The 22,311-nt window shown below is 20.3% G+C and overlaps 4 protein-coding genes across 4 annotated transcripts, besides 30 other annotated features; 3 read left to right on the plus strand and 1 right to left on the minus strand. All coding sequences in view use genetic code 6, as the record gives it.

The window, feature by feature from the left end:
* Positions 1-91: 91 nt before the first annotated feature.
* Positions 92-122: a microsatellite.
* Positions 123-179: 57 nt separating this feature from the next.
* Positions 180-206: a microsatellite.
* Positions 182-210: a microsatellite.
* Positions 211-374: 164 nt separating this feature from the next.
* Positions 375-3,482, plus strand: IMG5_195970 (kinesin motor domain protein; the record flags this gene model as incomplete). Its single annotated transcript, XM_004024276.1, has 9 exons — positions 375-529; positions 570-654; positions 731-812; positions 979-1,076; positions 1,366-1,573; positions 1,613-1,766; positions 1,813-1,921; positions 1,980-3,047; positions 3,207-3,482. The coding sequence occupies 9 exons, from the start codon at positions 375-377 to the stop codon at positions 3,480-3,482; spliced, it is 2,235 nt and encodes a 744-aa protein (XP_004024325.1).
* Positions 1,299-1,340: a microsatellite.
* Positions 2,190-2,236: a microsatellite.
* Positions 2,192-2,231: a microsatellite.
* Positions 2,496-2,615: a microsatellite.
* Positions 2,499-2,637: a microsatellite.
* Positions 2,557-2,639: a microsatellite.
* Positions 2,650-2,692: a microsatellite.
* Positions 3,092-3,155: a microsatellite.
* Positions 3,116-3,199: a microsatellite.
* A 1,295-nt stretch (positions 3,483-4,777) lies between the features above and the next one.
* On the plus strand, positions 4,778-8,205 carry IMG5_195980 (hypothetical protein; the record flags this gene model as incomplete). Its single annotated transcript, XM_004024277.1, has 4 exons — positions 4,778-6,083; positions 6,364-7,097; positions 7,222-7,367; positions 7,422-8,205. The coding sequence occupies 4 exons, from the start codon at positions 4,778-4,780 to the stop codon at positions 8,203-8,205; spliced, it is 2,970 nt and encodes a 989-aa protein (XP_004024326.1).
* Positions 6,352-6,503: a microsatellite.
* Positions 6,352-6,523: a microsatellite.
* Positions 6,592-6,649: a microsatellite.
* Positions 6,595-6,662: a microsatellite.
* Positions 8,206-8,470: 265 nt separating the features above from the next.
* Positions 8,471-8,513: a microsatellite.
* Positions 8,514-12,090: 3,577 nt separating this feature from the next.
* IMG5_195990 (hypothetical protein) lies at positions 12,091-16,267 on the plus strand (the record flags this gene model as incomplete). Its single annotated transcript, XM_004024278.1, has 4 exons — positions 12,091-12,683; positions 12,839-15,794; positions 15,882-15,971; positions 16,217-16,267. 4 exons carry the CDS (start codon positions 12,091-12,093, stop codon positions 16,265-16,267), a joined length of 3,690 nt encoding a protein of 1,229 aa, XP_004024327.1.
* Positions 12,694-12,785: a microsatellite.
* Positions 15,809-15,847: a microsatellite.
* A 529-nt stretch (positions 16,268-16,796) lies between the features above and the next one.
* Positions 16,797-16,838: a microsatellite.
* A 1,337-nt stretch (positions 16,839-18,175) lies between these two features.
* Positions 18,176-18,253: a microsatellite.
* An 809-nt stretch (positions 18,254-19,062) lies between these two features.
* On the minus strand, positions 19,063-21,313 carry IMG5_196000 (hypothetical protein; the record flags this gene model as incomplete). The annotated part of the gene is made up of 2 exons (XM_004024279.1): positions 19,063-20,896; positions 20,952-21,313. The coding sequence occupies 2 exons, from the start codon at positions 21,311-21,313 to the stop codon at positions 19,063-19,065; spliced, it is 2,196 nt and encodes a 731-aa protein (XP_004024328.1).
* Positions 19,161-19,258: a microsatellite.
* Positions 19,165-19,211: a microsatellite.
* Positions 19,176-19,245: a microsatellite.
* Positions 19,622-19,669: a microsatellite.
* Positions 20,898-20,936: a microsatellite.
* Positions 20,898-20,938: a microsatellite.
* Positions 20,901-20,936: a microsatellite.
* Positions 20,901-20,943: a microsatellite.
* Positions 20,911-20,945: a microsatellite.
* Positions 21,314-22,311: the final 998 nt, after the last annotated feature.

Consider the following 22,311-nt stretch of genomic DNA (forward strand, 5'->3'; position numbering starts at 1 on the left):
ATTATTTATATATTTTAGAAAAAGAATAAATTTATTCCTTGATATATTTTTTTAATATATTTACTTATTTTAAGTTTCTTTCATAGTATTAAAAATAAATTTTTTTTAAAATAATTTTTTTTTTTATTAATATTATATTAGTGTTTTTTTTTTAATATTTTCTTTTCTTTCTTTTACTTAATTTTTTTTTTTAAATTTTTTTTTTTTAAAAAATAAAAAATACTCAAAAAAAATATTTAAAAATTAGTTTGATAATAAATATCTCACAAAAAAATAATAAATAAATTCTAAAAAATCAAAATCAATAAAAACACTAAAAAAATAATTAAAAAAACAAAACAACAAAAACTTAAAAAATCATACATAAATAAAAAATGCATTTAGAAATGGAATACGACGATCTTTAAAATGAGCCAAAAATTAAAGTTTGTATAAGAAAAAGACCTTTAGGTAAAAAAGAATTGGCTAAAAGCGATATAGATATAATAGAAGTAAGGACACCTTAATCAGTAATTGTCAAAGAAATGAAGTAAAAAAAAAGATATAAAAATAAAATAATTTCCAAAAAGATAAAAAGTAGATTTAACTAAATATGTAGAAGAGCATTTCTTTAATTTTGATCATGCATTTGGCGAAAATTGTTCAAATGAATTTGTATAAAAAATATACAATAGAAACATATAAATATTAATTATGTTTTTTTTAAAAAAATAATAAATAAATAATATAGGTTTATAATACTTGCGTTCGTCCAATTGTTTAAGCAGCATTTTAAAAAGCAAGGGTTACTTGTTTTGCTTATGGTTAAACAGGTAAAAAATCAAATATATAAAAGAAAAGAAAAAAATATTAATTTTTTAATTAAATATTTAAATTTTACTTATTATATTTATTAATATAAAATTTTAAAAATTATATATTTATTTAAAAAAAAATATTAATAATAAACCAATTAATAAAATTTTTAATTTTATTTAGGAAGTGGTAAAACACATACAATGCTTGGAAGTGCAGAAAAAAGGGTTCCTGGTATGTATGTATTAGCAAGTCATGATATATTTTAAGCTTTATAAAAGGTATTATTTTAGATTAAGCTATATATATAATAATAAAATTAATTCTTGTTATTTATTTTTTCTATTTTTATCTATATTATTAAGGAAAATATAAAAATAGAGAAAAAAAAATATTATTTTTTTATATTTTCCTTAATAAAATAAATAAAAATAAATAATTATAATATTAAATTTATATAAAGAAATATATATTTAAATTTAATATATTTTTTTTTATAAAAATAAAATAAAATTTAAAATAAAAATTATAAAACTAAAATTTAATTTATATTTGTAAACTAATAAATAGCAAGAATTTTCTCATTTATAAATATATGTATCATTCTATGAAATATATTGCGGAAAATTATTTGATTTATTAAATGAAAGGTCACTTTTATGTATAAGAGAAGACGGTAAATAAAATATAAACATAGTCGGAGTTGTAGAATAAAGAATTTACAATGTAGATTAATTATTAAAAATAATTGAATTTGGAATGTCATCCAGAGTTACATGTAATTTTTTTTTTTAATTAAAATAAAAATAAAAATTAGCTTAAAATAGTGCAAACTCTGATAGTTCTAGATCTCATGCTATTTTATAAATTCAATTAAAAGAATAAGCCAATATATATGGTAAAATATCATTTATTGATCTTGCAGGTAGTGAAAGAGGAGCTGATGTGATAGATTAAAATAAATAAACGAGGTAAAAATAATAAAAAAATTAAAAAAAAAGAAGTATATATATAAAGAAAAGATGGTGCTGAAATTAACAAGTCTCTTCTTGCTTTAAAAGAATGTATAAGAGCACTTGACTAAGGAAAAAATTATACTCCTTTTAGAGGAAGCAAATTAACATTAGTAATAATATAATATATATAAAAGAGTGTTATTTTATTTATTATTAAAAAAAAAAAAGGTTTTGAAAGATTCTTTTGTAGGTAATTGTAGAACTGTTATGATAGGAAATATATCTCCAAGTTAATCTAGTAGTGAACATACATTAAATACATTAAGATATGCAGATAGAGTAAAGGAATTAAAAAAAGGGGGAACAAGTGAATTAAATGAATAAGTAAATAGTTTAGATTAATTAGCTTAATAATTGATGTTGCCAAGATAAAATAGTAAAAAAAATAAAAAATAAAAAATAAAAAAATAAAAATAAAAAGAAAATGTTGTCAGAACACCAATTGTAGAAGTAAATGAAAATAATTTACCAGGCACTAATTTTAAATTGGATTAATTAATGAAATAAAATAGCAGTAAAAATAACAATTATATGAATGAAAACATTCAATATAATTAACAATTTACTAATAATTAACCATCATATAATGCTTAACCATAATATGGAAACAATAATATTTTTATTTAAAATGATAATTATGATAATGATTAGAATATTTATAGTAAAATTCCAAAACAATAACCTTATTAATAATTATAATAATAACAATAAAAAGAACAATAATAATAAGCATTTTAATAGTAATAAATATAATAATAATATTAATAAATTTAATAGTAATAATAATAATTATAATAGTAATAATTAACAATTTAATAATAATAATTATATTAAGTTCCTTAAAAAAATATACCTTATTAATAAAAATAACCTACTTAATAGCAATAATAGTAAGTATTTACAAATATTAATAATGGAAATATAGCAAATGTATAAAATAACTATTAATAAAAGCTAAGTAATGGAAGCAAAAACGGAAATAATAATAATATTCTTTAGTAGCAATAGTAATAGTAATACAATAATAATAATTAAAACAGCAATATAAATTTAGACGAAGATCCGATAAATTTAAACATCGAACAAATAGAAAATTGGACAGCCAAAAATGAAGAAGATCTTCAAATAATATCATAAAAACACGAATAACTAATAGGCCTTATACTTGCTGAGGAAGAGGAAGTAATTTCATATCATAGATCTCATATTGATGATATGGTTGAATTAACAAAATAAGTAAATACAAAAAAATATATATAAATGTATGAATAAAAATAAAAATAAAAAAATATGTAAATAAATAAATATATATATAAATATATGTATATTTATATATATATATATTTTATATATATATTTATATATTATTTTATAAATTTATATATATAATTACAGGAAATGGTTCTTTTACATGAAGTTGATAAACCTGCAAGCGATGTCGATTTATACGTTTAAAATTTAGATAATATTTTGATGCATAAAAGTGATATAATATAATAATTAAGATAAAGATTATAGAAATTTAGAATGCATTTAAAAAAAGAAGAAATCCTTTCAAAGAAATTCTATGAATAAAGAGCTTAAATTATGGATGTTTTCGATCTTAATTCACATACTATAAATAATAATAATGATGAAATGTAATTGCTAGATGATTTGCCAGATTTTTGAAAAAAAAAAACAACTTTTTTTTTCTTAGAAAATAATATTTTTATTATAAATTAAAGAAATAACATTATTGTAATTTTTTTTAAGAAAAATTCTTTATTCTTTTTTTATTTATTTTTAAATATTTTATTTTTTTAATGTTTTTATATTTAATTTTTTCAATTTAATAACTAAAAATTATTGTTTAATGTTTGTATTTAATTCCAAATTTAAATTATAATAATTTTTATTTTTACATAATATTAATTTATAAACTCTTTTTTTTATTTAAAATTAATAATTTATTTAATTAACTATATTTAAATAGAATATTATTTTTTTTATTAGCTTTTTAATTAAATTTTATTATAAAATTATGTTATTTATATAATTTCTATATTCAAAACATATGGATATATTTAGTAAAAAGTAATAAATACATTACTTTTTACTAATAAAATGAAATAAATTTATTTATACTTAATAATTTCTCCTTGATTTATATTATGCAATATTAATATAATATATTTTACTTTAAATAAAAACAAACTGTTAACAAAATAATTAATACATTATTTTTATACAAAACTATAAATAACTATTTAATTTTACTAAAATAATAAATAATACAGTTATATTGAAATTATAATGAAAGAAGAAATAATTACAGAAATATTTATATATTTAAATAATATTAATTTAAAAATAACATATATTTAATGTAAAATTAATTTTTATATTTTCTTTACTAATTTATTTTTATCATTATAGAATAAAATATTTATTTTCAAATTTTGATAATTTATTTAACTTTGTAGGCAAAATTTTTTAATAAAGTACATAATCCTGTTAAACTAAATGTGAATGAAAATTTTTATCATTTACTTTTTAAACAGGCTAAATCTAGAATAAAAAAATATATTAAGCTTGTTTAAAAAAAACTAGAATGTTAGATTTATTTGTACATTTTTACAATTAAATTTAACAAAATTTGTAATATAGTAAAAGGAATAAAATATTATTTTTATTAAAAAAAATTAAAACATCGAAAATTTAAAAAATAGTTTAATGGATGTAAAAGTTAAAAATAATTAAGAATATTAAGAAAAATAGCCTTATGATTATGATAGACTATTTTTAATGGTTTTATAAAAATTGATAAAATATTTAATAATATATTTTTTTTTAAATATTTTATATAATATTCAAATCAATTTTTCTATATTGATTTCTCTAAATTTCGAAAAAAAATATATATCCAAAAAAATCAAAATTTTGCTTTAGTATTAAAATTAAATATATTTATAAAAATTATATATATGGGAGTTTTTGGATTATGGACAATTTTATCCCCAGCAGGTCGAAAATTAAATATAGAAGCATTAACAGGTTAGAAATTAGCAATAGATGTAAGCATATGGGTATTACGATTAATATATGGTTCATTGCAAAGCAAAAATGAGAACTTTAAGAATATTCATTTAATATGTATATTTAAAAGACTTTGTAAACTATTGAGTTTAGGTATAAAACCTGTATTTGTATTTGATGGACAGCCTCCAGAATTGAAGAAAAACACACTTTATTAAAGATAAAAAATGAGGGAATATAGAGAATTAAATTTGAAAAAAATGGCTGAGAAATTTGTACTGAAATAATTGGAAGGAAGAGTTTTAAAGAAGAAAAACTTCAATTAAGGTGAAGAAGAATAAGAAAATAGCATATTAAAAGAAATCGAAGATGATCTTGAATCTATGAACAGTGAAGAAATAGATGAATTTGAAAAAAACATAAAAAACTATTAAGAAGAAATAGTTGATTTATAATATAAATAATTAGTAAAATTAGTACAAAAATAAGACTATTAAAACCTTTTCAAAGGCATAATTGAGAATAAAGATGAGTTTTATGTTTTAGACATTGATTCAAAAATAGGAATAGTATAATAACTTAATAATAAAGTCTAAAGTATATAATAAGGATGCTTAAATAATGTCAAAGATATGGAAAAATTTTCAGTTTTATAATAAAGGTAATATGTGGAATATGTATAAAATAAAAAAGAAGTTGAATTGACAATAATTAGTAAGAAAAAATAAATATAAGACGAATAAAAGAATTAGATTTTGGAAGAATTAGATGAAAAAAATAAAGAGCTTGTCGAAAACGCAAACTAGAAAAATATTTTATGCGGATAAATAAAGTCCGAAAAGGAAAAAGTATTTCTTTTTGTATAAAAAACTAATATTTAAGTGAATAATTAATTTGAGAATTTTAAAAAGAAAAAAAAGATAATAAATAAAATCTACGAGAAATTAATATTAGGTTAGAAAACTTGGTCAAATAAAGAGAGGAAGAAATAATTAAATGGAGATAATATAATTAAGAATAATTAAATATAGAAAAATAGACAGAAGATTTATTACCAATATAATAAAATAATAATATTTAAGACTAAATTTATAATAATTAGTTTAGTGATTCTGATCTACATTTTGAAGATGATGATGACAATGATAATGGTAATTTTAAAGAAAAAAAAGATTAAGCAAGCACTGATATAGGTTTTGAGGGTGGAAATAATAATGATTTCGAATAATAAAATTATATTTTAGAAAATCAAGAGTTTGACATTGAAACATTTGAATAAACAAAAAAAGAAATAAAAGATTCTTATATTAATAATATGATTTAATTTACTGAGGAAAAAAAAAAACTTAAAAACTTAAAAATAAAAATTTTAATGGAGTTCAAGAAAAATGTTAAAATATTTTTTATAAAAATTAATCAAATAACTAAAATTATTTTAATACAAAAAATGATAAAAATTAAAAAAAACAAGAAAAAATTGTAAATGAGTAAAAATTAATTTAATAAAAATAAGAAAAAAAACAATAAATATAAGAAAATAATGAATGTATTTAATAAATATAAGAAAATAATAAATGCATTTAATAAATATAAGAAAATAATGAATTTATTTAATAGATATAAGAAAATGATGAATATATTTAGTAAATATAAAAAAATGATGAATATATTTAAAATATTTAAGATAAACAATATGCTTAATAACTATAAGAAGAAGAATATATAAGAAATTTGGAAAATGACGAATTTTAAAAATATGAAGATGAAAATATAAAATAAAGCAAATATGAAAATAATAAAATATAAAAATAAGAAAATATCATATAATAAAATGAGTATAAAAATTAAAAAAAATATTAAGAAAATAATAATATTGAATAAAATGTTGAATTATTTACATAAAAATTAAACGAAAAAGAGAAAGAAAATTTCCAATAATTAATTTAATAATTAAAAGGAGAATATGATGAAGACAAAGACGAAAACAATAATAAAAACAAAAAGAAAAATATCTAAAAAATAGATGATAATGAATAAGATGAAATGACTGAAGAAGAAATAAAAAAACTATTATAATACGTTGAAAATATAGAAGAAGAATAATCAAAAAACGATACGAACGATTAATTTTTAGGAATGACAGAAGAACAACTAGAAATTGAATCCTAAAAATTTATAAACTTAAACGAAATAAACTCAGAAACCATTCAATTTAAATTCTAATAAATAAAATAACTTCTTATATTATTTGGAATTCCATGGGTCGAGGTAAACATATAAATATATTTCTTGTTTTGAGATTTTTATATTTTTTATTTACTTTTTTTTTAAAACAAAAACTAAATAATCAATAAAAAATACAAGAAAAAATGAATATTATTTATATATAAAGTCACCTTCAGAAGCAGAAGCTTAATGTGCTTTTTTAGAAATGCATTAATTAGTAGATGGAATAGTAACAGATGATAGTGATGTATTTTTATTTGGTGGTAGAAAAGTATATAGAAATTTATTTTCACAGAATAGTTAATACGTTAGGTAAATTTTAAATAAATATATAATTCTAATATTTTTTTGTGTATATATATACAGATATATTAACATTGAAAATATAGAAAAAGATTTAGGTTTAGATAGATAGAGATTAATATTAATGGCGTTATTTTTAGGTAGTGATTATACATTGGGAATAAAAGGAGTTGGCATAGTAAATTCATTTGAAATAGTAACTGCGTTTGATAATATGGATGCATTAAAAAGATTCAAAATATGGGCTAGTAAAGCCGATATTTTATTGGAAGATCCTTCTATCCATTATACAAATATAAGCATAAAGGAAAAAAATTATAAAGAATACCATAAAAACTTTAAAAAAAACTGGGAAATTCCGAATGATTTTCCTTCTTGTAAAGTTGTTAATGCTTATTTAAAGCCAAAAATAGACGAATCTTTAGAAGCATTTAAATGGGCGAAACCTAATTTCGATTTGCTTAAATTATATTGCAAAAGCATGTTTGGTTGGGACTATGCTTTAATATAAGATACTATAGAACCTCTTGAAAAAAAAGTTAATAGTGAAATTGGAGTATAGGTTTAAATGAGAATAACTGATTACTATAAATAAGCTAGTAAATTTGCTCTTATTAATAGTAATAGAATTTAAAAAGCTATTAGTTTATTGAAAAATGAAGAAAATTAAGAAAATTTAGGAGATGATAATAATGAAGTTGTGGAAAGATTGGTAAGAAAATAAGACCAGAAAAAGATTATTAAAAAAAGTGTTATATAAATTTAAGAAGAAGATGAAGAGTTATTTGAAAATGATTAAAAAGGATTTTATGGGAAAGGAAAAAAAAAGAATATTTAAAGAAAATGAAAAATATTTTCTATATATATATATATATTTTGTTTAAATCTGGAGTATGTATAGCATTAAGATGTTTAAAAAACTAAAACTAAATTAATTTTTTTGTATTATATATAATATTAAATTTATATTAAAAACATTATATTCATTCAAAAATGCTACGAAAATTAACATTATAACATTTTTAGTAATAATTAATCGATTTAACAATTACTTCTATTTTTAATATAATTTCGGTGTTACAAATATTTTAAAAATAGATATATATATATATATATAATTTAAAAAAACATTAAATAAAAAAAATATAATTTAAATTAATATAAATTATAATGTTTTAAAAAAATAATATAAATTTAAATATTTATTATATTAAAAGATTTTATTTTAATTATATAATATTTTTTTTATAAATAAACTAAAATATTAAAATATAAATTATTTTTATAAATAAAAATACATTTAAAATGTAATAAAAATATTTTATTAATTATATTAAAGTTCAAATTAATAAATAAAAAATATATTAACTTTATAATGAGAGAAAAAAAAAAAAAAACCTAATGTAATTTATTTTATATTTATAAAATCTATTATATTATTATAAAAATAAATAGTAGTATAAGATAATATTATAATTATTATTTTTCAATAAAGATAAATTATTAAAGAAAATATTAATATATAAAAAAAACTAAAAAACTAAAAATATAAAACATTAAAAAATAAATATCTTTTTTATATATATTTAAATAAAAATAGGTATAAATTATAAATATATATATATATATCAATATAAATAAATAAATAAAAATGGAAGATAATTAAAATTACATACCAATAGCAAATAAGTTATTAGAAAAATACAAAATAAATAAAAAGGAACTAAAAAATGATTTAATTCCTTTAATAAATCAATCCATATCAATAGAAAATTCCCAAAAAACCGACCAATTTTACAAAGATTTTCTCCAAACAATAAAATAAAAAAAAATCGACTATAAATCTTTACAAAAAATATTACACCAAATGAAGAGATAAATAACATCTTTCTAAAAATCGAAAACCAAGCAAGAAAAATCCCAAAAATGCCTCTAAAAAAAACTCTAATTAAATAAATTTGGAGATTTCCTAATAATCATTGAATAATAATACCCTCGAAAAAATAAAAACTATTCGCAAATTTCCAACTTATTAAAAGGCGTATAAACCGAAATAATCAAAACTCGTTTTGAAAAAGCTTTAAATTCATCCCAGATTGAAACCATGACTCTATGTGCGGTAATTCTAAAGGAAAGAAATGAGCAAAATCTTGTAGAAAATGTCCTTTTATAGAAGTTTTTGACTGATTATTTCGTTGATTCTAAAAAAAGAACTACTTCTTTGACTTTCAATGAATATTTGGCTCCTATATTTTGCTAATAAACTTTCTAGGATCATTTCTTACCGAAAATTCTCCATTTAATAAAGCGTACGGAAGATAATATTGAAATCGCCTATAATACTTTGAAGCATTTCCCAAACAAATACTACGATACATCATCTTTAGCTTCTGAAATGATTCTTGAACACCTCAAATAATATTACTTTTCCTTAAATGGGTAAGAAGAACCATCATTAGCAGCTAAGCATATACTCTAAAAAGTTAAAAATATACAAGTTTTAGCCAAAACAGTAGATGGGATTCACTTAATAATTCAAAGTACAAATGACGAGAAGAAAAAAATGCCTATTTTAAACATTTTATAGGGACTTTGCGAATCTTTCGAGTTCTTTGGTGAAGAAAAAACACCTATATAACAAAAAGCAATGCTTATTTTTTCGGAAAATATGAACGCGATTTAAAATACTTGTGATTTGGAAAATTATATTAAACTCTTCAAAACACTTTTTGCTTTCGGTTCTTAAAAAATAACTTTGCAACCTATTGGTTAAATTATTAAAAAATAAATGACTATTTATTCCCAAAATAAGTTTCTTTTTACCGCAGTTCCTTATTTAGCCTTTCTTTTTGTTGAAAAATACGCAGATATTAAAAAAGATGCACTTTTTGAAGAACTAAAAGAAATATAAGAGCTTATTTTAACCCAAATATATAATCCAACATTAAAAAATTTGGCTAAACTAGTGACTTTTTCTGAACCCTTTATTGCCTCGTTAGCTTTCTTAAGTAAAATGGCCCAATTAGGAGATAAAAATGCTGAATAAGAGTTAAGAAAAAACTTAAAAGTTTTATTTAGTAGCTAACTTCATATAAATAAAAACGATTTTTTGTATATGAAAATCAATAAAGTCGAAAGTTTACTTTTTGGATAAACTGTAGTCCAAATTTTGAGTATAAACAATTTTTTAAGTGAATTTAATTCGGAAATTTTGACTGTTTTGGGAAATATTTTAAGTTTTGTGTTTTTTGGAGGAAACTAAAAATGTGATTTAAAATTGCTTTTAGAGAATAAAAAAAATTAAGTTTTTGTTAAAAACTTTATTTAAGTAATCATTTAAGCCATTTATAATTTCCTTTATTATTTCCAAGATTCTGAAAGGAAGTTTAATATATAAAAATTCCATTAATTATTAATTTTTTTAGTCTAAAATATACATTAATTACCTTTAGAATAATTATAAAACATTCAAAATATAGAAACTTTACCTTGGATAATATATAATAAGTTAAGCTCTATGAATATAAGAAAAATTTATTTAAAATAAATCGAAAAGGATTAAAATTTAAAGGACTTCTACCATAATATGGTCCTTTAAAAAAAAGTATTTTATCCTTACTATTTAATAAATGAAAATAATATGGAAGGAAAAAATAAACAAAATACTTTAAATTTAGCCTAGTTTTTACTAGATTTGGGATTTTGGGAGTTTTTGGATGCTTTTGAGTTTGTTTTAAACGAAAAAAATTTCGAAAGTTCAAAAGCCTTGGAAGATTTCGAAAATTAAGTTTAAAATTTACAATTGGAATTCGAAGAAAATGAAAGCAAAAATTCAAATTTATTGAATTCTTTAGGATATAATATATAAATAAGTGAAAAATAATAAAAAGAATAATAAACTTAATAATAATAACAATATGGAAAAAAAAACTATTAATAATAAATTAAAAAAAATGCTCCAAAATAATAATAAACATAATAATAATAACACAATCATTTTTTAGATGACGAGGAATTATAAGTAAAAAAAAAAGAAGATTTAAAGTAGAAAATGTTAATGTACTTCCGCAAAATAGTCTAAATTTTGGATTTATATTCAAATATGGAACACGTTTCCGAACATTTTTTCAGACATTTCCATGAGGGTTTTTTCCAAATCCTAAAGATAAAAGAAACGAACGAAAACTACCGAAAAGTGATGTCTGGTATATTAAAAAAATATAACAAAGCGATCAAAAAATAACAAGCAATTCACTTAGCTGAATTTGCTATTGAAATAGGTCAAGGAATAATTCCAGAAGACAAAAATATAAAGGAATTTAAACAATTTTAAATATTAGTAAACAACAATTTAAGTGAAAGTGAATACATAATAAAATTCTTACATAAATTAAATTTACATACAATAACTCATGATGGATTTGATTTAGATACAAGAGTAAATGCTTTAGTTTTCTATTTAAAATTAAGTAAAGAATATAATATTTACCTAGAAGAATTATATGAGCCTTTTAATGAGAATATAAATACTCTAGCTGCAAACGAAAGCACTTCACATTTATTAGAAAAAATGCTACTTCATGCTAATATATATGTATCTTTGTTATTCAGAAATATCCTAAATAATACTAATTCAGCCAAAAAAATAGTACTCTAATCATTAGTTAATGTAAAAGGAAAAATAAACTATATACCAGAGTTTGATGATATTATTAAATTAAGAATTCTAGAAATGGACATAAATGAAGATGTACGCAAATTAAGTTCTAAAGTCCTAAAAGAATTCCAATATGTAATAAACGAAGAGAAAATAAACAAATTTGACATCGTTTCTTTTGTGACTTTACATTCAGTAGAAAATGTAGAAAAATTCAGTCAATTATCCTTGGATTTTATTAACGATAATCCACTTTTGTAGGATGTATTCTTTAAAAAATTTACAGGTGCAGCTGAATAGTGTTTTGATAAAAATATAAGTGAGGAAGCTTTAACTTTTTATCCTAAATATATTAATTTACATATTAACAATATTAAAGAAGAATAATTATAGCATGTATTTAATTTACTTGTCTAAAAATATTGTGCTCCTTAATTAAATATGCTAATGGATGAATCTCTGTAGTGTGGTATCCAACTTATTAAGAAATTCGGATAATAACATGCTAATCAAATAGTTTAAGTTTTCGATAAATACCTTAAATCAAACAACCCTGAAGATGCTAATAAATAAATATCAGCAATTGTATTTTTAGGAATATGCGCACCATTTATTAAAAATAAAGCTATTATAGAAACAGTATCGATTAAAATTATTCTGTTATTCAGGTATCATTTAATATATAATATATATAAATTAAAATATTTAAATATATATATAAATATATATATATATATATATATATATATATATATATATTTATATTTATAATTTTATAAACATTATTATAATTATATTTCTATTTATTATTAAATAAAAATAGAAACGGTTCTCATGATTTATAAAAAAGTCTAGCAAAATGTTTGTATGATTTAATGAATTTTTTTGAAAATTCTCCTGCTTTGATTGAAAAGACTGTTTAAAATCTTCCCTTTGAGCCCACATATGAATAAAAACGTGGATAAGCATATCTTATTTCTGGTTTATTAAAAGGTTTAGGAATAGCCTAATTTGAAGCTTTGAATATGTTTAAATATTTAGAAACCGATAGCTTAGACTAAAAAAAAGACATTCCTTAAAAGGAATCCAGATTGTTATTATTATAAGCTTTACTAGATGTATTTGGCCGTTTATTTGAGCCTTATATAGTGAAAGTAATGAAAATACTAATGTTTTTCTTTGGCGAAACTAACGAGAAACTTAAAGATTTGGCTGTTTCTTGCACTAAATTATTAATGTCTAGACTAACAGGCTATGGAGTTAAAATAATTCTTCCGACTTTACTATGTGGACTCGATGAATCTTCTTGGCGAGCGAAATATAATAATATATGGGCTTTAGGAAATATGGCTTTTTGCTCTCCGAAATAAATGTCTTAATGTTTACCTTAGATAGTCCCTTCACTTTCAAATGCAATGTCTGACACTCATCCTAAAATACGAGAATGCGCCAATGAATCCTTAACCTTAATTGGTTCTTCAATTAAAAATCCCGAAATTTCAGAAATCGTAGATATTTTAATTAAAGCTCTCTCAGATCCATTCGATATGAATAAATACGGTCTAGAAATTTTACTCTAAACAAGATTCGTGCATTATATCGATGCACCTTCTTTAGCCCTTGTAATCCCCATAGTAGATTATGCCCTAGCCTAAAACAGAGAAACCAGACCTAAAGAAGACGCTTGCTAAGTAGTTGGAAGTATTTCTACTCTAATAAAAGACCCTAAAGACATCTTACCATACATGGAAATTCTTGTAGGAGGTTTAAAAAGTGCTTTAGCAGACAACAATAACGAAGTAAGGCTTTTCGCCGCCAAAGCAATAGGTAAGATCTCCAATACAATCGGCAAATAAAACACTGAAATATACTTCAGATTCATAAAAGACATTATTGAAAGTAAAACCGCGACTTCCATCGAAAGATCCGGTGCTGCTCAAGCACTTTCTGAAATAATGTGCATTCTCGGCCTAGATTACTTCAAGTCTTAACTGCCTATTATTTTCGAGAAAATGTCTGATAAACAGCCTTGGGTAAAGGAAGGATACATCGGAATATTTGTCTATGTACCCGTTATATTAAAGGAATCTTTTAACGCTTATATAAAAGACGTTTTGGACGCCACAATAGAATACGTGAGTGACGAAGAAGAAAAAATAAGGGAAATTTCTCTCCGAGTACTCAGAATTCTTATTTAAAATTTCGGAGAAACCTAAACTGAACTACTCTGTATGCCTATTTCCGAAGGTCTATTTTCCTCTAATTGGAGGAGAAGAAATAGTTCTGCTATCCTATGTGCAGAAATGCTCGAAATTCTCCAAAAAATAGTCCGTTAGGAAAGCAACGAAATGTTTGAGGAAAACATTAAAAGGGACGAAAGCACACTCACTTATAAATAAAAGGTTCTTCACGAAAATTTCATGTCCATCTATATACTCAGAGCCGACGAAATGGAATAAATAAGACTCTAATGCGCCCAAATATGGAAAAACTTCGTTTCCAATACCCCTAGGACACTAAAATTAGGTCTCCCAATATTAATGTAGAAGCTCATCTATGCAATAACTAAAGGAGGGGTAGTTTAAGCCATTGCAAGGACTGCAATATCTAATTTCTGTTAAAAATACGGAGAAAGTTTCTTCCAAAACGTTGTTGATTCATTAACTTTATGTATAAAAGAATACAAGGAAAAAATAGATAATCAAAGTATGAGAGGAGCAATTCTTTTCTTTGGTGAATACTGTAAAAACCTTTAAGGCTTATTTTTAAAATAAAACCAGGAAATTTTAACAAACTTACTTTTAGAAAACCTCTACACAAAAGACGCTCTTTTAAGAAACTCAGTTTTTTCTGCAGTTAAAATAATCACTGAAAAAATAGGAGATAATTTAGTCCTAAAAAGTCTCCTTTAAGTGATTTTCGAAAAAGTTAAATAAATTAAAGACGAAGATCCTTAATATGAAATCTTTGCCAAAATATTTGATACACTCTCATAAAGTAAATCTGAAAGAATTCTTTAGTTTATAGTCCCTTAAATATTCCAAAAACCTATACCTCCCTTACTTATTGATGTTATTACCAACAACGCCGAAATATTCGCCTAAATAATATATAAATACTTCAGATAATAAGGACAAAAATCTCAGCATATAGCCAATAATGGAGGAATAGGTATTATTTTAGAACAAATATTTGATAAAAATACTGATTAATCTACGAAAGAAGCTCTAATTTATGCTTTAAATTAAATAACAGTGAATCTTGATGAAAACGACTCAAATACTTTCCTACTTTTTATAATTGATAAAATTCAAGACTTGAATAAAACTTATTTTAAAAATTCCCTTGATGAAGATTAGCTAGAAATAATTTTATAAATATCAAAGTTTTACCTATTAAATACCCCTATACATATAAATGAATACAATAAAGACTTAATTAACTTAATAACTCCTTATATATTTGATTCATCAAAAAAAAATATAATCAAATAAGCCAACCCGATTTTAGGAAGCATTTTTGCACCCATAAATAGAAGATAATACCCTGAATTGTTATCTACTTTTGTACTTTCATTACATACTTAATTAAGTTTAGATAAATTTAAAGATATTGAACTTATTCCAGGCTTCAATTTAGGTTAAGAAGAAGGTGAAGGAATTTAAAGTATTGTAGAATTTCTTACTTAAAACATTGTTTATAATCCTAATAAAAACTTTAATGATTCAATGGATTTTTTCTATTTATTATTAAAATATACTTCTTTAAATAATTTATAAGTAAAAAATATTAAATATATATATATATATTTATATATATATATATATATATAAATTTAATTATACTTCAATTTAATAAAAACATAGCCTTTCAACTTTAAATTAGCAGGTGCTTTAATTAGAGTAGGTAATTATAGATTAGAAATATCAGAAAAGGAAAGAATTCTAGAAACTTTAGTACATATTTTCAAAAAAGGTCTCTAATTAAAGCCTTTCTTTTCTCAAATGCTTTATACATTTTCTAAAATAGCCACTGAATTTCCTCGGGAAAGGTATTTATTGAAAAAACTAAGCGAAAATTTAGTTGAATTAGCACAAGTTTAATAATAAAAAGATCCTATATTAAATCAAATATATTCCAGATGTTAAGAATACGAAGAATTATAAGTCAAATATGAAGCATTTTTATATATTTTATACAGGTTAATAAAGGTTTCTTGTAAAAAAGCTATATTTTCATCATAATTAATTGAGTAAATCTTATAGTCAATTCTTAAATACTAATCAGAATAAAAATAACTTCCCATAAACACAATATTATCATACGGAAAAATAATAGGATAAGGAAGCAAATTTTTTGAAAATAAAGAAAAATTAAAAAATTATATTAAAGACTGGAACTCAATTTTGGAAAAATCAAACGAAGAAAAATATTTATTTGAATGTTTAGTAAATCATTTGAATGTTTTGGAAAGAAATCCAGAAATATACGACATTTAGAAAGATTTAGGACAACAAATAAATAAATGTTTTGATAATTTTTCTAAAGAATATTAATATAATATAGCTGATTTAGTTAAAGAAGTTATTTTGAAAAGAAATGGAGATTCTATTTCTAATTATTTGAAAGAAAATGTGGAAGAGAAAATTCTTAATTTTAGTATTGAACTAGATGAAGAAACTGTACATTAAGAAGAAAATTGATAACCTTTTTTATTAATTATCTAAAAAAAAAAAATACAACAATATATTTTTTTAATATAAAAACATTTTTATTTTTTTAAATATAATAATAAAAATAAAATTAAAAAAAATAAATAAAAATTTTGTAAATTAAAAAAAAAAAATTATCAAATTACCATTTATAATTCACAAACATGATTTATTTTAAATTATTAGTATTGCCTGATCATCCAAATCCAAATAAAGGAAATCTAAGTTTTCACAAACCACTATTATTTGTCTTATATTAAATAAATAAAAAAATTATTTCTTTTTCACAAATCTCTTCTAATTATTAATTTACTTTTAAAACTTTTAATTACCACATTTAGAATAAACTTCCTAAAATTCTTTCAAATTTAATATTTTCATTAATAATACCTTCTACGCATTATTCTAAAAACACTAATTGTTCAAAAATAAAATCTTCAAAATCTTTATAAATCGTATAAAAACACAACTAAACCCTCAAATTTTTTAAAAAAACATACTAAAATCCAATCTTCACAATTATTTCAAAATCATTAATAAGCATCTTATTATCCATAGACTTAATTTTTATCCTTATTTTTTTTACAAATTCTTGCATTATCTCAAATTAAAAATAGCATTATAATTCATAAATGTCTAAATTTCTTCAATTTTCAATCAAAACAAAACCTTATTTAATGATTCCAAATTTTCATTCATCCCTTCAAAGCCTCTTCTTAAAAATTAAAAAAATTATTTTCGGTATTTTACATATTTTTCAAAGGCATAAAATTGTACTATTTCATTTTAATTTAATTTATTTTTTTATTTAATCATTCAAAAAATATATTTTTTTACTTTTTTTGTGGTTTTTCTCTTTAAATATATTATAAAAAGTCGTTAAAGCATGATTAGGCCATATTATTTAAATAGTCAACATCCAATTGCCGTTTCAAGAAACTAAATAATTTAATCCTTTGTCGTAACTTTTCCACATTTTAATTAATTTAATTTTTGCATTTTACAATTAAGTTTATCTCGCATTATTAAGTTTCACTTTATATAGAATTCTAAAGTTATAAATACTATTGACATTTTTATTTATTATTAAAATAAATTCATATATGAGGAAGCATATGTGTAATTTCAATTAAATTCATAATCTACATATTCTTTCTTCTTTTTTAAATTACATATTCTTCACTATTTATAATTTAAGTATTTATATATAGCATGTTTATCAATTTTTTTATGCCTTTAATTAATTCTTTGTTTTTTTTTATTCGCACTCATATTCTTCATAATCAGAATCTATATTAAGTAGATTTATTTTTAATTTTTGTTTTTTTTATGTTTTTTATATAAAAAAAAAGTAAAAAAAATTAAATAATTTACTATTATGTATGTAATTTTTATATAAATGGCAATGTTCAAAATAAAAGAAAAATAATAAAAAAAAAAAATTAATGATATTTATATATATATAAATATATATATATATATATATATATATATATATATATATATATATATATATTAAATATATAAAAAAACAATTAATTCTTTCATAATTAATATTTTTTAATAAAATAATTATGAAAAATAAAGATATAATAAAATAATTAACTTTTTTTATGTTTAAATTTATTGACAAAAGTAAAAATTATCGAAGTTTTATAATTGTAAATAAATTAATATAAATAATTTTTTTATTATATTCGTTTTTAAAACAAAAAATATAAAAATAGATTAAATTTATTAAAAAAATCTTAAAATAAATAATAAATGCAATAATTAAAACATGATATTTAAAGTTTAAAAAAGTTATTAATATCAATAAATAAAGACATAAAAAAGTGTTAAGATTTAAAATCATAAAACAAACTAACAGGAATGATAGATTCCGAATTATTAGGCTAATTTACTCGTTTTGATTGTGATTTAGAAACATTAAAAAAACAAATAATATAATACGAGAAAAATCCGTCTTCAATTTTAAAAGATGTTGAAAATATTCGAAATATGTTATGTGAAGTTGAAAACTAAAAAAATGATACATATAGATTATTTTAATCATAAAATTAAAAGATATTTGAAATAAAGAATACATTTTAGAAAAAATACGATATAGAAAATATGGATTAAAATTAAATTTATTAAGCACAAATAAAGGAAAAGGTATTTCAAGAAAAATCAATTACTAACCTTCTAAATATAGCTGGTAAAATAAAAATGGTTGGAGGTTTTATAAATAATGAATTATAAGACCAAAACTATCTTTTGAACGATTTAGATTATGGTTTAGGTAAAAATGTTAACTCAATCGACAAAAATGCAAATAAAATGAAAAAAATACTCAAAAACGCAAGCAATTGTTGCTTATTGACTTGCATATTAATTGAATTTTTTACACTTTTTATATTTATATTTTTATTATGAACTATACAAAATAGATATTTATATAAACAAATATATATAATAAAAATATATAAATATATATATATATATATTTATTTTATTTATATATATATATATATATTTTTAAACTATTTTTCAATTATTAATTTCTTTTATATTATTAGTATTTGAAATTTTATTACTCAGTTATTTTTAATAAACAATTATTGTAGAAGATCTGCCTTAATTTTTTTTTCGTTAAATTTTTTAATTTTTCTTATATTTTTATTTGAATATTTTTAACTTTTTAATAACATTTTAAAAATTACTATATTTAAAATAAAACTCGTACTCTTTCATTATATCGAAATCGTAAATAAACATAGCATTTTCTAATTAATTTATCTATTGCAAATCTAATGTATTAGAAACATCTATATTTTTTTTAAATTCTTTCATGTACTTATTACCTTAGTAGTTCTTTTAATCTCTATAGTAAATATTCTTCATTTAGTTATTTATTTTATAAATTATTATTTTATTATTGTTATATTTATTATTATTATGCATTTTCTATTTATACATTATTAGATATTATCGAAGTATTTAATATATTATTATTAATCTTATTATTTAGTAACGATCCTTTTCTAACATTAGAAATTGAATTTGATAATGAAAGGAGATTTTTATTGTGCATTTTTGCAAAGCTTATATTTAAATTATCAACATCGCCTTTACTTAAAGGAGTATTTGTATTTTTAAAATTTATCAATTATAAAGACTTTACAGAATTCCTATTATTTTTTTTAAATATACTTTCTTGTTCAATATCTAATTTAGAGCCTCTTTACTTTTTTTCAAATTTCCTATTTATACTATTTTGTTTATGTCTCATAGTTTTATCAGTATCTGCATAAGAAATATTATTATCATTAATTAAAATTTATATATTCGGCATATTAAATTTATTTAATTCTTTATATTAAGATAAATTTTCATACTCTTCCTTTTTATCCAAATTAAATTATTTAAGATAATTATCTTAATGTTCTTAATTTTCTTCGATTACAAAATTTCCCAAAAGTTCACAACTTTCTTCTATTTCCTCCTCTTTTTTATTTTTTTAATTTTTCTCTTTTAAATATTTATCAGTAAACTAATATGAATTTGAAGGAGATAATTAATTTTAATCAAAACTTGAAGAATACTTAACAATTTTTTTAGTAATAAAATTTTAATAAAATACTGATTTTTTCTTGTTTAATACTGAAACATGTTTCGAGTCATCGAAATCTTCTTCTTAAATTGAATAAATTTATTTATTGTCATCAAATTAATCATCTGAATTTTCCACATCGTCACTATCGCTTTAAGAAAAAGACTCATCACTTAAAACAATCACCTGTTTATTAACATATTTAAATCTTTTACAATTTAAAAAAAATTATTTATCATTAAAAAAATTAGGTTCTTCTTTTTATGAAATCTTTTCCAAATTATCTTTTAACGCTTCATATATATAAGAAAGTCGTATTTTTTATAGATTTTATCTTGTCTATTTTAGATTTGTTAATGAATTTTTTATTCTTTTTCGTTTTCTTCTGAAAGGGACTCTATAAATATTCGGAGCACTATAAATATATCTCATAATAATAAGTTCTTTGCTTCTATAATAATGCAAAAAATGACAATCTTTAATTGTATGATTTGTTTCTCCACAACTATAACATTATGTATTTACTTTTTATTAATAAAATATCATTTCATCCCTTATTTAGCAAATATTTTTCCTTTTTTTTTTTTATTATTTTTTTATTTTATTTTATTTTTATATATTATACATACAAAATCTTTCGGGTATTCTTTTAATATTTAAATAAATATGTTTTAAGATAAAACTAACAAATGAGAAGCTGTTATACTTTTAGCCGAGCTTTCTCTTGATCTCGAGCTAAAAAAAGCTTATTGACCGAAGAAATTTCCCTATTTAACAATTGCTAATTATGTTTATTTACATCCGCTTTCAACATAAATTTCTATTTACCCTTTTTACACAAAATAAATATCATTATCCCCAAAAGAATTTTATTTAAAAATAACTTCTCCCGGCGTACAAACTTTTTCAACGAAAAATAAAGAAACAGAATTTAAAAATTACTAAGAAAAAACAGAATCAAATAAGCTAGATCCCTAAAGAGTTCTTCCATAAAAATCTCTAAAAACCTCTTCTTTTAAATTTTTTGAAATAAGTTAAAGACTATCCAACCCTTTTAATGGGTTATTATCTTCTTACATTTTAATATACTCGAAATATTTCATAACTCTAATAAAAACATCACCTTTAATCTACCTAGTTCTCATAAAAGAAGAAAGTTCATATTTTTTTTTGTTAAACTAATCTTACTTTTATTTAATCTACTAAAATATACCTCCAATAGAGTTAACAGTATATGCGAAAGTAACTGACCCACATAAAGCCATGAAAATTATAAAAATTTCTCAACATTAGACTAAGGTACTATATCTCCATATCCAATAGTAATCATAGTAATAACAGAAAATATAATGCATTTAAATACTTAAACTAAATTTCTTAAAGATATATATCATTTTGAAACATCCACGAAATTTTTCCTCCTTTTTCAATTTCTTATTTCGCAATATAATGAAATATGCATCCACATACATGTGCTGTATAAAAAAGCATTAAAAGTAATTTTATTAATATATATAAATGCTAAAATCTTTCACTTATCTAATAATGTACTTTTATATCCTCTTTTAATTCTTACATTTATTCTACTTTTAAGTATATGAGTATATTAAAAAATGGGTTTCCCATTAATTTAGTCAAATAAACTCCCAAAATAATTACTAGATCAATTAAAAATTATTTTTTGTAGTTTTTTAGAATTTTTCCTCTTTCCATTTATTCAAATCCTTATTCATAATACCCAGTATTTGTTTGCCTAAGAACATCTAAAACATAAATTAATAATGGTATATAATAAAAAATAATATTTCCTAAACTTCCTTCTTCAAAAAGAACTCCAAAACTAATTTAAAAAGGAATAAAAAACATCTAAATTATTAAAAAAAATAATAAAATAATTTTCCAAGCAATAACAATATTTTCTGAAGGAGAAAAGACTTTAACTTTAATTTACTCGAAAAATTTATAAATTAATATTATTTTTTAAAAAAA

Source organism: Ichthyophthirius multifiliis (assembly GCF_000220395.1).
Source record: "Ichthyophthirius multifiliis unplaced genomic scaffold scaff_1120509251399, whole genome shotgun sequence".
NCBI lineage: Eukaryota > Ciliophora > Oligohymenophorea > Hymenostomatida > Ichthyophthirius > Ichthyophthirius multifiliis.